This window comes from Girardinichthys multiradiatus, chromosome Y (genome assembly GCF_021462225.1).
Source record: "Girardinichthys multiradiatus isolate DD_20200921_A chromosome Y, DD_fGirMul_XY1, whole genome shotgun sequence".
Classification (NCBI taxonomy): domain Eukaryota; kingdom Metazoa; phylum Chordata; class Actinopteri; order Cyprinodontiformes; family Goodeidae; genus Girardinichthys; species Girardinichthys multiradiatus.
In genome coordinates this window covers 13,382,326-13,399,055 of record NC_061818.1, presented here as the reverse complement: position 1 = coordinate 13,399,055, position 16,730 = coordinate 13,382,326, and the positions used below count along the sequence as shown (strand labels likewise).

At 42.6% G+C, this 16,730-nt stretch overlaps 1 protein-coding gene across 2 annotated transcripts in view; it reads right to left on the bottom strand.

Moving 5' to 3' along the window:
• The window catches only part of LOC124865055 (ubiquitin carboxyl-terminal hydrolase 43-like), a 114,440-nt gene extending 102,606 nt beyond the window's left edge, over positions 1 to 11,834 (bottom strand). For both annotated transcript variants that reach the window (XM_047360061.1, XM_047360062.1), the window contains exon 1: positions 10,952 to 11,834. In XM_047360061.1, the coding sequence (XP_047216017.1) occupies positions 10,952 to 11,566 (615 nt within the window). In that variant the 5' untranslated portion in view covers positions 11,567 to 11,834. The remainder of the gene's footprint in view (positions 1 to 10,951) is intronic.
• Positions 11,835 to 16,730: the final 4,896 nt, after the last annotated feature.

The window sequence follows — 16,730 nt, the reverse complement described above, 5'->3', positions numbered from 1 at the left end:
GGGGAAGCAGTGCTTCGCCAACACTGTTTATAGTGGGGGCGGGAGACTGCTGACCTCGACTGGGGACATTATCGGGCGGTGGAAGGAGTACTTCGAGGATCTCCTCAATCCTGCCATCACGCATTCCGTGGTGGAAACAGAAGCTGGGGACTCGGGGTTGGACTCTTTCATCACCCAGGCTGAAGTCACCGAGGTGGTTAAAAAGCTCCGTGGTGGCAAGGCTTCGGGGGTGGATGAGATCCGCCCTGAGTACCTCAAGTCTCTGGATGTTGTAGGGCTGTCATGGTTGACACGTCTCTTCAACATTGCGTGGCGGTCGGGGACAGTGCCTCTGGACTGGCAGACTGGGGTGGTGGTCCCCCTTCATAAGAAGGGGGACCGGAAGGTGTGTTCCAACTACAGCGGGATCACACTCCTCAGCCTCCCTGGTAAGGCCTACGCCAGGGTATTGGAGAGGAGAGTCCGACCGATAGTCGAACCTCGGCTTCAGAAGGAGCAGTGTGGTTTTCGTCCCGGCCGTGGAACACTGGACCAGCTCTATACCTTCTACAGGGTGCTCGAGGGTTCATGGGAGTTTGCCCAACCGGTTCACATGTGTTTTGTGGACCTGGAGAAGGCATTCGACTGTGTCCCTCGTGATGCCCCGTGGGGGGTGCTCCAGGAGTATGGAATCGGGGGCCCTTTACTAGGGGCCATCCGGTTCCTTTACGAGCGGAGCAGGAGTTTGGTCCGCATTGCCGGCACTAAGTCGGACCTGTTCCCAGTGCATGTTGGACTCCGGCAGGGCTGCCCTTTGTCACCGGTCCTGCTCATAACTTTTATGGACAGGATTTCTAGACGCAGCCAAGGGCCGGAGGGGGTCGGGTTTGGGGACCAGTGGATTTCGTCTCTTCTTTTTGCAGATGACGTGGTCCTGCTGGCCCCCTCTAGCCAAGACCTACAGCATGCGTTGTGGCGGTTCGCAGCCGAGTGTGAAGCGGATGGGATGAAGATCAGCTCCTCCAAGTCCGAGGCCATGGTACTCGACCGGAAAAGGGTGGCTTGTCCTCTTCAGGTTGGAGGGGAGTTCCTGCCTCAAGTGGAGGAGTTTAAGTATCTCGGGGTCTTGTTCACGAGTGAGGGAAGAATGGAGCGGGAGATCGACAGACGGATCGGTGTGGCTGCCACAGTAATGGGGGCGCTGTGCCGGTCTGTTGTGGTGAAGAGAGAGCTGAGCCGAAAAGCAAAGCTCTCAATTTACTGGTCGGTCTACATTCCTACCCTCACCTATGGCCATGAACTTTGGGTCATGACCGAAAGAACGAGATCCCGGATACAAGCGGCTGAAATGAGCTTCCTCCGTAGGGTGGCCGGGCACTCCCTTAGAGATAGGGTGAGGACCTCGGCCATCCGGGAGGGGCTCGGAGTAGAGCCGCTGCTCCTCCACATCGAGAGGAGCCAGTTGAGGTGGCTCGGGCATCTATACCAGATGCCTCCTGGACGCCTTCCTCGGGAGGTGTTCCAGGCACGTCCCACCGGGAGGAGGCCCAGGGGATGGCCCAGGACACGCTGGAGGGACTATGTCTCTCGGCTGGCCTGGGAACGCCTTGGGCTCCCCCTGGAGGAACTGGAGGAGGTGTCTGGAGAGAGGGACGTCTGGGCGTCTCTGTTGAGTCTGCTGCCCCCGCGACCCGGTCCCGGATAAGCGGGGGCAGCTTAGAATATACCATGAAGGACTGATAGAACAACTGCAAAGTCACTAAGACATGGCCGTCATCTAAAACGAACAAACCAAGCAAGGAGGGAATCAGTAAGAGACGCAGCCCAGTGGCCCCTTGGTAACTCTGGAGGAGCTGTAGAGATATACAGCTCAATTAGCCATGCACTAAATAAATCTGGTCTTTGTAGAAGAGTGACAAGGAGAAAGCCATTGTTTAAAGAAGGCCAAAGGAAGTCTCATTACATGTTTGCCACAAGCCAGAGGGGACAGCAAACCCATGAGAAAAATTCCCTGATCTAATGAGACCAAGATTTATTGTGATGGCCTAGATGCCAAAGGCTGTGTGGTGCAAAACAATTGCTGCGCTTCATCCGAAATATACCATCCTAATAGTGAAACATGGTGGAGGCAGTCATGATGTGGGGATGCTTTTTATCAGCAGGGACTAGGAAGCTGGTCTGAGTTGATAAATTGAGCTAAAACAGGACAAGAAAACCTGTTAGAAGCTGGAAAACACTTAAGATTGGAGAATAGATCCATTTTCCAGCAGGATAATGACCCTAAACATATAGCCAGGACTAAAATGGAAGGGGTTTAGGTCAAAGCATATTCTTGTGTTAGAAAAGCCCAATCCAGAATAAAAGTCCAAAATAATGAGAAGCTCAGAAGAAGCTGTTAAATGTGTTTTTGAGGCAGCAGCTTTTAAATGAGCTTTATCCTGCCTCCACAGAACAATGATCAGAAAAACCCTAGAATGCTAAATTTCCTCTAACCCCTGCATGAATATCCATCAGACCCATGCTTAGACTGAAGCTGTCAGTTTTTGGGGTAAAGATGAAATCTCCCTTTTGCCTAAACTGAAAAATGCTTCTTTCGCAAGCTTTAGCAGATTGATAGCTATACCTTTCCTAGTTTTGAACTAAATGAAAAGATTTCTAATTATCTAACTAGAGCATTGAATATTTTCATACCTAAGAGTACACTGAAGCTCTCATAATGTGACTTTAAATGTAAACAGCACTCAACTTAATTAGACAAGGAATTAGCTCCATGAACTGCAGATGACAGCTTAGTGAAGCAGTGAGATTACATTGGACAGAACAGCATACAGTACTCACAAATGTGCAACATACAGCACTAATGGTGTGGGGCGTCTGATAATGAAGCTGGGAGATTGAGAACTGGAAGTTCGGAAACTGAATACAACCCGACCAACAGTTTGCTCAGAGCTGGCCAAAGAATGATAAAAACTCGGTCATATTTAATTTAAAGTAAAACCCAAACATCATCTTTGAAGTGTTACTAAGACGTGGACAAGAGAAAGATGCAGATAAACTCCTGCAGGAGCGATAAGGTTTTCTTATCACTCATACACATCTACTGATCTTGACTTAAAAGGCAAGCTTCCCTCGCTTGATATATCCCATAGAAGTCAAAAAGCAATAAAAGCTGTCATCACACCATCAGTCTCTACAATATCTCAGAGATAAGTCAGTCAGAAAATAAAAAAGGTGATATTCAGTGATGTTAGTCATGCCTTTGCTGAGATAAAACTACTCCTGTTATCACAACTCTGACAGACATGGACTGTTTTCTGGTTTAGAGGTATACCGTGGTTTTCAAGTCATGGTTTTAATATACAAAAAATTTTATAACTTAGCATTCCTGTGGTTTAAATTAATTTTAATTAGATACAGGGGAGAGGAAAGCATTTTTTGCAGTCATATTTACCATGGAGTGATGCTCCCTTACCCCGCCTGTTACTTGGGGTGTCAGTCAGCTGTGTATAATGGCTTAAACATAGACATACAGGGGTTGGACAATGAAACTGAAACACCTGGTTTTAGATCACAATAATTTATTATTATAGTGTAGGGCCTCCTTTTGCGGCCAATACAGCATCAATTCATCTTGGGAATGACATATACAAGTCCTGCACACTGGTCAGAGGGATTCTAAGCCATTCTTCTTGCAGGATAGTGGCCAGGTCACTACGTGATACTGGTGGAGGAAAACGTTTCCTGACTCGCTCCTCCAAAACACCCCAAAGTGGCTCAATAATATTTAGATCTGGTGACTGTGCAGGCCATGGGAGATGTTCAACTTCACTTTCATGTTCATCAAACCAATCTTTCACCAGTCTTGCTGTGTGTATTGGTGCATTGTCATCCTGATACACAGGATACAATGTTTGAACCATAGGATGCACATGGTCCTCAAGAATGGTTCGGTAGTCCTTGGCAGTGACGCGCCCATCTAGGACAAGTATTGGGCCAAGGGAATGCCATGATATGGCAGCCCCAACCATCACTGATCCACCCCCATGCTTCACTCTGGGCATGCAATAGTCTGGGTGGTACGCTTCTTTGGGGCTTCTCCACACCGTAACTCTCCCGGATGTGGGTAAAACAGTAAAGGTGGACTCATCAGAGAACAGTGCATGTTTCACATTGTCCACAGCCCAAGATTTGCGCTCCTTGCACCATTGAAACCAACATTTGGCATTGGCATGAGTGACCAAAGGTTTGGCTATAGCAGCCCGGCCGTGTATATTGACCCTGTGGAGCTCCCGACGGACAGTTCTGGTGGAAACAGGAGAGTTGAGGTGCACATTTAATTCTGCCGTGATTTGGGCAGCCGTGGTTTTATGTTTTTTGGATACAATCCGGGTTAGCACCCGAACATCCCTTTCTTGCATCCACAGTTAATCCTGTTGGATGTGGTTCGTCCTTCTTGGTGGTATGCTGACATTACCCTGGATACTGTGGCTCTTGATACATCACAAAGACTTGCTGTCTTGGTCACAGATGCGCCAGCAAGACATGCACCAATAATTTGTCCTCTTTTGAACTCTGGTATGTCACCCATAATGTTGTGTGCATTTCAATATTTTGAGCAAAACCGTGCTCTTACCCTGCTAATTGAACCTTCACACTCTGCTCTTACTGGTGCAATGTGCAATCAATGAAGACTGGCTACCAAGCTGGTCCAATTTAGCCATAAAACCTCCCACACTAAAATGACCGGTGTTTCAGTTTCATTGTCCAACCCCTGTATTTACCACCTTTGAAAAAGGTTTGCCATTATCCTTCAGAAGTTGAGTTTTGTCAGTCACTTTGGTTTTCAGTTTTATGTATTTCATTGTATTATGTTTCTATTCTGATTACTTTCATGTTCTGTCATTGTTATTAAAGTATTTTCCTAGTGTTCTGAGTTTTATTTTGCTTAAATCAATTCTTTTGAGCTCAGCTAAATGACGGTTTTCCCAATTGCCTGAGTTTAACTTTAGTAATATTTGTTCATTTCCAGCCATTCTGCTTCAGCAAATGAGCCCATGCTCCACATTCACTTAATTAGTCTCACCTATTCCTTGTGCCCATAATCACTCCCTCCATTGGTATATATACTTCCCTGGTTTAGCTGTAAAAAATTAAATTCCAAACGACCAGTTTTTTTTCTCGTTAATGGGGTAGGGGCCTTTGGCCTTTACCCTCCTACTAGCTGACCAGCAGTGTGCAGCACCAGGCTGGGGGGTGGGCATAACTCTATGCTCCATAAGGTATGAGAAAACTCTGGTCACTCTGTTATTTATTTTTACAATCTTATTGAATTTAAGACTTAGAAATATTGTTAGCTGACATTTATTCTGGTTTTTATAGTCTTTGTGTTTTTGTTCTGAATAGTTATTTTTAAACTTTAATGTAATTAAATCATGTTTTTTGCTGAATGTTGTTATATCACTATAATCTCATACCTGCCCATTATGTTCTCTAACTGTGGTTAATTTAGGGTATGCACACTTTACTTTATACTTTACCCTGACAAATACTGTAAATCAGTCTCCTTAGTAACAGTTAAACTCAGTTCAACAGCTCATGACACATTCAGGCTTGCTTTGATATTGCCTGGAGGCCCTGATCTAGACTAACCTCCAGCAGCTCTGCAGCCAGTCATTACAGCAGAGCAATAACAGTGATTACCATCAGCTCCGGGAAGGTGGCGATTGTCTGAGCGATATAATTACAGCGGCAGAAAAGCCAATGAGTATTTTATTACCGTCTGAGGCATAATGGTCACTCTGTAATGCGTGCAACCACTTAACACAAGACACGAAAAGAATCTTTTCACCAACATGAACTATTTAAATCAGCTTTAAACACTTAACTTTAGTTGCATTTTTTTTTACCATTCATGTAATGCCTGTAATATTTCAGCCACCTACTTAAGTATTAGAGGCATTTATACCTATTACATTTTGTTTTAGGCAATATTTGTCACTTCTTTTCAATTCACTTGCTGATTAGATTGCAAAAGCTCTAAGTCATACCATTTAGATTGTACAAAATAAAAAAAGCAAAACACAATACATTTTATTGTTAAATTGAGATGGTTCAAAACCTCTTTAACAAATGAACTTTATGTGAGCTGTGAAATACTAGAAAAACCAACAAAGAAGATTTCTAATTATCAGTAAGAGTATACCAATGCTGCCATGGAATGGAGACCCCAACAAGTGAGTGGAAATACTGAAGTCGCAATGTAGATCTTCTCAACTCACTAATCAATAGATCCTGCTGGCAAGATTTAAATTCTGTTCTATAATCAACTCAACGTCCTATTCCTCTCAGCTTTAGGTTGTAGAAAAGAAACAAATTGTTGATTATATGTTTGCATTTCACGATGAGTCCCCGTCCAGGCCCCTCTATGGAAACACATTACAAGGCTGGGAGGTGATAGACTATGTGTTGGGACCACAGCCATGGTTACAACGTGAAAGGCCAGTACAGACTTTCCAGGAACTTTCAAAATAAATTGCATTAACCTACTTCCGGCACAGCCGGAAAACGGGGTAACTACGGACTTCCTGTGACATCACTGTCCAAATAAAAGCACCGCTCTTGCTACATCCTGCCTCTACCACCCGGACTCCGTGCGAGACTGGCTGGAGAGGCAGCGCGCTAATGTCTCTTTGCTGGCAAACAGACATAACTCTTCAACTGGATCCAAGAGTGTCATACGATCAATGATCATATGCACTAAGATAAGTACAAATGAATCACTGTCTTTGTATCTGGTAGATTCATTCATGAACTGGAATTAAGGTACAAGCCTGGCTTGACTTTCTCTCTGAGGCCTACAGAAGGAAACGGTGTTTCAGAGAGTTCCCAGTAGAGACGCTGTCTCTACGAAGCAGAGTGGAGCAGTTTCCCAGTCTGAAAGGAGAACAACAGGAGCCGCATCCCGTGGTAACGTGCAGTGTGGTCAGCGGACAAAACGGGCCGCCCAGCAACTGCTCTGGAGGTTAGCTGGAAGCTAACCCTTTTTCACAGAGTTTTCTTCAAACTTCGTCGTCGCCCGGACAACTCCTCAACACGTTCATACGAGGTTTGGTGTTTGGGCAGAGTAATAGAGAAAGATTTATGATCTGAATGTTTTTCATTTTATGAAGTTTGGGTTTGTTTGTGTTGAACTCAGCTATCTTGGTGCTAGCAGTCAATCTGCAGCACACGTGTTCAGGTTGTGTTCTGTGTTTGTGGGTTTTTAAAGTTAAGACACACTTTATTTAAAGGGTGATTTTAAACACAGAAAATTTATCATAACGCGCCGTCCGCGCTTATGCATTTAATCCTTTTATTAACGGTATTTTTAAAGGTGTGTGTTTGATTCTGGTTCTAAGCTATCAGCTTCTTTGTTAGCTTTAACTGCTAACGGCTTAGGACACGTACTTGCCTGCTAAAGAATATTTACCCAGAAAGGTTGTTAGTTTTCAAGCTAGTAAATAATAGTCTCTAAACATTATTTTACTAAATTTGATAACTAAGTAAACACCATTAAGTCCCATTTCTCCAGAAAGATTTGGTTATTTTCCAAAATATTTCCTTAAATATTTTACCATCCCCTTAATAATATTTCTTTTAATATTATTTTAATAAGTAAAGGCAGCTAATGAGACACCGTTGAGAATTAGTCATCCAGAAGGTTGGTTTTATTCAGCAGATCATTCTTTAAACATTATTTTATTAAAATCTGGTGTTGTAAATTATATATAATTTTTCTTCCAAAATTATACACTACATTTAAGTTTGACATTGTAATGTGACAAAATGTGAAAAGGTTTAAGGGGTGTCAATACTTTCGCTGAGTGCTGTAGTAATGCTGTAGTATTCAGTCTTTGATAAACACTTATTTAAGCTGCCTCCCACCTTCCACCTGTGTTTTCCTTAAAGGCAGGAGGTGCAGGATTGCGCTGAGGATAATGAGTATTATTATTTTTCCTCAGCAGGAAATACAACTCTGGAAAATAGGAGGCCACTTTAAGGAACTGCAGATCAAAGGGGGATGATTCTATACTTTATATACAGTTATGCAGACAGTAAACTGCATAGAATCTACACAATGTAGAACAGCTCTATACACACCCATGTGAAATCCTAAATGGGTGTGGGGGGATGGTTGGGTGTCACATCTTTTCACTTATGAGACAAATTAAGACCACTGACAACATATCCTTTTTCCCATGCTTCCAGGTCAAACTAGAACTTAATGGGTTAATCTGGCTGCTTTATCTGAGCGTTTCCCAACCTCTAAGGACAAAACACATGACTTTCAGAGGTCAGCACAACTCATAATCAACAAATTAATAGACAAAAATTAAAACACACGCTTATCCGGTTTGTAGAACAGTTTAAAAGCTTTGTGCTGTTTTAAGTTCCCACAACTGGGAGCCTATTTAGCCTCTCAAACACAAGCTTTAGAGCTATCTGATCATTTTATAATCCTTCCTGCAGGCAGCTGTGGTATTACTCAACAGGCAACTTCTGAGGGCTCAGGCTGCACTAACTCAGGGCCTCTCTATGGTCACAACACTGCCAAGAAGAACAACAGTGTGCGAACACGTGTGCGTGCTTTACCACAGGAAACATCTCATAAAGAGGAAGGCTTACTGCTTTTGTTTGAACCCATTGGTTAATCTTGGTAAGGTTTTTCTTGCTGTTACCTTTTGATTGTGGTGCTGAAGTGGGTTGTGCAAGAAAAGACACGGAGGTTAAGATTTATTGGCATTATGAAGTCAAATTGGCAAGGGAGTTTCTCAGAAAGCAAAAGAGCAATTTTTAGGAGGAAAATGATGTCAATTAAAATGTAATTCTATGCCTCTGCAGCAGTCAGTGCTGTCCTGAAAACTCTGACACATCTTCAATTCTGACATCAGGTGATCGTCAATGTGATTCTTGTGTAACAGAAAAGGTATGAGAGAGAATCAGCAGAAATGATCAAATCACTCTGGGCACCTATTCCTCCAGGGTAATTAGCATTTCTAAGAATAAATCCATTGTGCATTTCTTTGTTCGCTCCAAATTATCTACTTCTCGCCTTGAACTGGAGCTCAGAGAAAATCCGGAGCAAAAAGCTTCAGGCAGACACTTTCCCATTCCTTGCTTCAGAGTGGGCAGGGTAAGGAAGCCTGAGGGTCCTCTTATTGGGCTATTTCACATCCTGCGAGATCAAAGAATCTACGCTCGAACACAAATTATCAACATACTCGTTTACCTTCGAGAGCGAAACTTTTCTGTACTGCTAAAATCTCCGGTTATACTGACGTGCTCTGCTGCTGAAGGCCTAGTGCAGAGTGTGAGTTAGGCACCTGCTGAACTTGTGGCCCCAGACTGCTGTGATGCTGAGCAGCAGCCTCATTATCACCTGGCAGGGAAGCTCTGAAGTCACAGGCCATCGCACTGCATGCAGGTTACAGCTTGTGGCAGGCAAATAGGTGCTATGCTATTATCCGAAATGCCTCATGACAATAACATAAGTCAGTGACCCCTTGCTGTGTTCTAGCATCCTGCCCTAATAACATGTGATTATGTCTGACTGAGCAGAAAGCGTCTGTACTGTAGTCATTAATACTGTAGCAGGTGTTTGGTTAATGATGGTTACTGAGACTCTCCACTACATTTAATTACCACCTAATTATTCCCCTCTGGAACCTTCTACGACTGGATCTTTCACTATGAACGGTTTTCTATAATACATATTATTTTGACAATTCTAAATAAAACCCCGTATTTCATTTAATTCAAGTATAAATACTGCTGTTTTGGGAAGGCCTCGGAGTTCGGCATCCAAAGAGCCATTTTTTTTTCAAATAAAATTTGTCTAGAGACACAAAACCTCCATACACCGTTATAAAAAACACAATCAAGCTTTAAAAATGCCTCTTATTTGAATATAAAATACAGTTTAAATCTTCTTTTAGGTTTCGGAACAGAAACATTTTAAATAAACTTTTACAACAAGACAATTTTGACTTTTTTGGTTAACTTTTTTTTTTATCATATGATGCCCCATATATGTGGAAGAATGGAAAAAAAAGTGCAGTCTTTAGTTTTTATGTTAAAACTGCCTTTTGTTTGGTTTTTTATGTAAAAATAACCTACTGCTGAGTTTGCTACCACAAATTTGCTCTTTATGGAAGACTGCCAAGAAGAAAGTCATATGAAGCCATGTAGGGAACACAGCAAACATGCAGAAGAAGGTGGTCAGATGAACATTTTGAACTACATGCAAGACCTTGTGTGTGTATGTGTCATGGGGTGGGGGGAGAGAACACTCAACATCACCTTGAACACACCATCATCAAAATGTAACATGGTATAGACAGCATTGTGCTATTGGTAAGCATTTTCAAGAACGTTCAATGAAGCTTGTTAGAGTTGATGGGAAGATAGGTGGAGCTAAATACAGGGCAATCCTAGCAGAAAACTTCTTGGAAACTGCAAAATACTTGAGACTGGGGCAGAGGTTCACTGTTCAGACTAAACAACCCTAAACAGGTAGAACTATGATGTAAGGGTTTAGATCTAACTGAGCATAAGATATTTTGCAAAGGAGAATATGGGCAAAAAATGTCAGTCTGTTGATGCAAAGCTGGTGAAGAGGCATAGATTTGCAGCTGGAATTGCAGTAACAGGTGATTCTATAAAATATTGTTTCTTAACAGGCTAAATGCAAATGCACACCACACTTATTATTTGTGAAACATTTAAAAAGCAATACATTTTTTTCTTTCAACTTCATAATTAGCCACTGCTTTGTGTTGCTATCGCACAGAATCCCATTAGAATACGTAACAGCTTGGGGTTGCAAGGTAAAAACTGGGAAAAGTTTAAGGTTTATGAATACTTTAGCAGGGCATCTTACATGGCTCACATTCAACTGTAACTTTCTGTTTTAGTGATGTTTAAGTTTGGATACCTTGAAGTCCACTGACAGCTGCGGGGTGTATTCCAGAGTCCACAGAGCTCTCACTAGAGATGCCAACTGCTCCGTTACTTCTCCTTTTAGTGCCCGCTTCTCCTCGGCCCCCAGTCCGTTTCCTCTGCTCTGCCTCAGGTCCATCTTGTAGCGCTCCAGCCCCAGATACTCTGCCAGCAGGTCGGTGTTACTTAAACACTGGACCACTGCGTTCAGGAAGCAGGTGTTCCCGTGGTTCTTCAGCCCCAGGACGCCCGGGACTTTGTCTCCATACTGGTAAAGCAGTTTCTCTCTGCCGGCGCACAGAGATGAAGACGTGCTCGGAGGGTGTTTCGCCACTCGATCCCAAGCCACCGGTGCATCCTCTATGACTGTTCCCGAGCTGGCGGTGAGGGTGCAAGGTGCGCCATTTCCAAACCCCCCGTCGTCGTCCTCCGCGTCCTGCGCGTCGCCGTCCCCAAAGTGGGTGAAAGTGCCCAAAGTTTTCATGATTCTGTTCATAAAGCTCCCCACGGACCTTAGAGATTTCTTTCGGAAAAGCTTACCAGATTTCGTTTTCTTCTCTTTGCGCTTCTCCTCCTTCATTTCCTCTTTGACTCTGCTTTGTTTCTCCATAACAGCACCCTCCACTCCTCAGTCGGTCAATTTTGACGCTGATGATGGTGCGAATACCGACGCCAATGAATCATTTCTCTGCCGGAGTCTCGATGGAAGATAGTTAAGCGCACATATGCGCCACCACCTCGGAATCCGGAGAAAGAGCCGCACGGTGTTATTCCACAGCCCACTGCCTGAAAACCTCCCTCATCCATCCTGACACTTACTCAACGCTTTCATTCTGACTGCCAGCGCCGTCACAGGCAGCACAACAGCAGCCGTCCAGCTCCAGCTGCAGCACAACTTCTGCAGACAAAAATGCCCACACTGGGGCTGTGATTGTGGGACTATCCCCTCCCACTTTCCAACAACGGTGGAGATAAGGGATCCATGTATAGCGATGAGCCCTGAAATCCCTGTCAACAGGGTCCGTGCTTTGGCAATTGAAATTGTTTGTCATAAATCCAAAATTATAAACGAACAAAGATACTATTTATTAATGACATTTAAATACAAGCAAATATTAATTTGAGTGACTAAAAACCATGAGTCGAAATTTTAACAATTTTTTCATATTTATAATAAAATATTTTACATACAAATAAGGTCTTCTTCTTGTGACGTCACTGTCCATTAACAGTTAGTCTTTGGCTCACAAAGCCTTATTTAAAAAACAACAACAAATATTTATCCTAAACTCATAATATGTTTAGACATGTTAATTTTATGTGTTCTTGTTCTTTTATATTTGTTCTGTGGTGAAAAAAATACACGAGACAATAACTTTGAGGTATACAGCACCTCCCACAGTCAGACTTTTTAGGCCCGAGCAGGAAAACTGCAAGGGCCTATTGTAATCGTAGGATTTTTCTTTCTTTCTTTCTTTCTTTTTTCCGTTGCGTCTTTGCGGGGCAATTTGGGGACTTTGCCATGCACCAAAACTCACGATTTTACCCAAAGTTGTCTCCCGATGAAAATTTTCGTTCCTTAATGTCGTCGTCAGTGGGCGTGACCAAACCTCTTAGCCACGCCCCCACCGTGAGATAGGCCGAGCCGTAAGTCGTAGAGATCTGAAATTTGGCAGACACGTAGAACTCCTCAAAACAAGAAAAAAAAAGTCCCTTGGGGTATGTCCTTAAACGCACAGGAAGTCGGCCATTTTGGGTCGAAGGCCAATTTTTGGCCGTTTTTCACTTTTACTCACCTCGAACTTTAACGAACTCCTCCTAGGGATTTTGAGCTATCGGCTTCATATTTGGTTAATATGCAGTTAAGACATGGGGGATTAAAAGTTATCAAAATCGTGAGTTTTTGGCCATGTTTAGGGGGCGTGGCCGATGCAGTATCTTTCCCAAAGAACAGACATTTTGGGGGGCAGGTGCTCAAGTGGAAAAAAAGGGCACCTTGTGCGGCACATGGAGCTGGCGGTTGCCTTTGTAGTGTGAGATTTATTACAGGCACAGCATGAAAATAATTTATATGTATTACTAAGCACCCCAAAACAAACTGTCCTGTGGGTTGAACGGAAATGACCAACCAGGAAAAAAAAAACTCAAAACAAGAATGCATTTCAATTCAATTCAAATATACTTTATTGATCCCCGAGGGGAAATTGTTGCCTTATTAATCTTAAGAATTTTGACAAATTCTTAAGATTAATAAGGCAACAAAATTATCATAGACTGATTTAAAGTTAGATTACTGATTCACAACCTGAACTTCCTGAGTCAAATTTGAAACTTACGTTATCCTTCATTTATTTTCTTTTTACACACTGAGCACAATGTGTTTGTCTTGACTATATCATTCTGTACCTTTATCCCAAAATGTCTTCTGCACCAAATAACCTTATGTTGTAGCAAAGCAGGTTACACTGTCAAATTTACCAGGTAGGTCACACTAAATGAGTTATCTTCAGAAATGTGAGTAACCAGTGACCATTCTACAGTGTAAATCAGCTGTACCCAGAAAATTAGTTATAAAATCATTATAGTCAAAATGAAACCAACATCAGAGAATATGATTATAAGAAGAATAATCTATACTTCTGCATGTAGCCAGTGTGATTTATGGCAGAAATTATTCTTAGAGAATAAAAATGAATGAGATTACAAGTCCTGAGAACTGATAAGATGTCTGCTATTTAGAAAATAAAATATTCTGATCACATCATCATTTTTACACACACAGAAGTAGAAAATACAACTTAGCCTACATGCCCCACATTTACTGAACTTTATTAAAGGTATTTTAGTAGTGTATGAATTGTAATGTTAACCAGCTCATTTGGCCATATTTGCAATAAAAAAAATAAAAAAAACATGAGTCAAACAGAAGTCATCATGCACCATAAAGCAAATGTAATACCAAATTCTATGAGATAGATTTGAATTTATTTTTTTCTTTTAATTTAATCTAAGAGTTAAATCGTAGACATTCTCCTGGCACCTGGTGGCAGCCATAGAAGACATAGCGGGTAAAGCTATGCCATTGATTGGCCTGTTCTGGTTAGATAAAATGGTGGCAGGTGAAGTTTTAACTTTTTCATCTGAAGTGTAGGAAGCAAGTATATTCGTTTTGTTTGTTTCCTGGACGGTTAGCCGGCTTGTCGGCAGGGCAGGGCTCTATCTGATGGCGGAGAGGAGGAGAGAAGAGGTAAGCTGGACCAGCGCAGGTCCAACTCTTCGCTCTGCACACAGACTGTCTCCGTTGAGAGACATACGAGGTGGGACACGTATGTGTGTTGGCGAAGGGGGAGGGGAATTTGAGAACGTGTGGCTCTGGTATAATAGGCCTTTAAATTCAGAAATTTTACCTTGGGCCCCAAACTATACACCGTACAAGAAAAAAAAAATAATTTCAGCAGGGCACTTTTTTCTCCAAAGGATAAAAGGGCAGGTGCTCTAGCACCACCTAGCGTCTATCTGTGCACGTCCCTGCCAAAGAATTTTCCCAAAGAAGAGCCAAATCACACCAAAGTTGGCATGAAAGAGGACCTTCGGGTTCCCGACGATCCTATGGGTTTATATGCTGACATCATCAAAGCCACGCCCCCTGAGAAGAGGAAGTCACTTTTTTTTACTGGGAAAGGGTGCTATCTGCCTGTCTACATTCAAACAGCTTCAAACTGTGTCAGGTGACTGATATTTTGTGGGTCTAACTTTGTTTGAAGCACAGTGACTTTTCATAAAAGGTTGCGGCCATGGTGGCGCAGTGAAGTTGGACATCACGCCATGGCCATACGTTTGGCTTTAATTTCCACATACATCATCTAATCTGCACCAAATTCAATGTGATTGATCCTAGTCCAGTCCCCAACAGAGATCTGATGCCATATTTGGTGGGCGTGGCCTAATTCATGCACAGCGCCCACTAGAATATTTTAAAAAATCAGCCCCAAGCCAAGCTTTGACCAAGGATTGTGAAATTTGGTTCACATATGTAACTTCTCAGGACCTACAAAAAAGTCTCTTGGAGCATTGGTCCAAACCCCACAGGAAGTCAGCCATTTCTGGATTGAAGTTGACATTTTCACCCCGGTTTGGCCATTTCTAGCCTGCATTTCTGAGTGAACTCCTACAGATTTTGACCTAGAGACGTGAAAATCACTCAGTATACTCTTAAGGCATTGGGGATCAAAGGTTATCAAAAGCTTGTTGATACATGAAAGTATGTGGGCGTGGCTAAGCCTCAAAATCTGACTTCTCGCCATAGAAGACGAAATTGATATAGCTCCTACAAGGAAAGTCACAGAGACCTGAAACCTTATAAGATTGATCTGCCTCTGGCCCTGGACAATATTCACTGATCAGATGCTGACATCATCGAAGCCCCGCCCCCTGACAACAGGAAGTATCACGTTTTCCTTTACAGAGTCAACGTTTGATGTTCTTCACCTAATCAATGTGAAACTGTCCCAAGTAACAGATAACATGATGGTCTAAGACAGTCGCCAGTGTTGACTGGCTTGGCTGGAGGGTGTGGCTGTGGTGGTATGGCGAATTCTGATGTCACGCCACGGCCATATGTTTGCCTCTAAATTACACATGCATGGTCCGATTCACTCCAAAATAAATATGGTTGATTTTTGACAACCCCCAAACAGCTCTATTGGATGACATTGGAATTTGGACCACTTCAAGGGCTATTTCTCCCTAATACATTATCGGCCCCAACCACTAATAAACAAGTGAGTGCAGCTTCCATCTGGAAGGCCAGATTTCCCCCAAATTTTAAATACCTCTTGCCAGACCAGAATTCTGCACGAGTGAGGATCATATCATGACGCTCACAGCGCCATCTAGATGCAACATTTGGAATTGAACGGTAGCCTCATTGGTGGCAAGGAGCCGGCGAGGCCAGGCTCCCGCAGTCGCTGAGCAGGGCGAGTTGCATTGAGGTGCGAGGGCCTTCAATGCTGCTTGCAACTTTAATTTTGTTTGTTTCTGTCAAAATTATTAATGTTGAAACATGGAAGAACATGATTAGCATCTTATCCTGCGTGGATTGACTTCATCACCAATTCTTTGGGGAAATTATGAATGTTTAACATAGCTAGCATTAGCTTACGCTAACAACTTAGCAAGTAAAATGGCTAATTTTAACTTAAGTGAACAACCTCCTTCTCTAGTGCAATGTCATTAACACAACCCCTGGACAATAACATTGCTAAAGAGCATCATTTTACTATTTAATCATTTCTTATTTGGAAGAGGCTTAATGAAGTCTTGTCATGTAGTGGTATGGTTCAAAATGGTGGTCTGTAAAGAACGATGAGGCTTCTTCTAGTCTCTTCTCTAACCGACCAACCCAAGGAAAAATTTTATTAAAACATCTCAACATCTGTTGCAACAGCATAAACCCAGCATTTCGGTTAAAGAAATAAACTGGAAGTTCAAAATGTTCCTTGGAGCAGTTTGCAAATAAACATGTGGGTAATTGAAAGTCTCAGGGATCTTGTTGTTTTTCTGTCCAGTTTTCAGCTATGACTTTTATCTATTCATCCATTGTTCTTACCCACGTATCCTTACAGGGTCACAGAGTGGCAGGTGCCCTCCACTTATTTTTAGTCATTTTAAAGTTACTCTTTAAAACACCAGGATATGGACATAACTTTATAATTGTTTTCTGTCTTAATACATCATTTCAACAAATTATATCAACTTTGTTTATAACATGTACA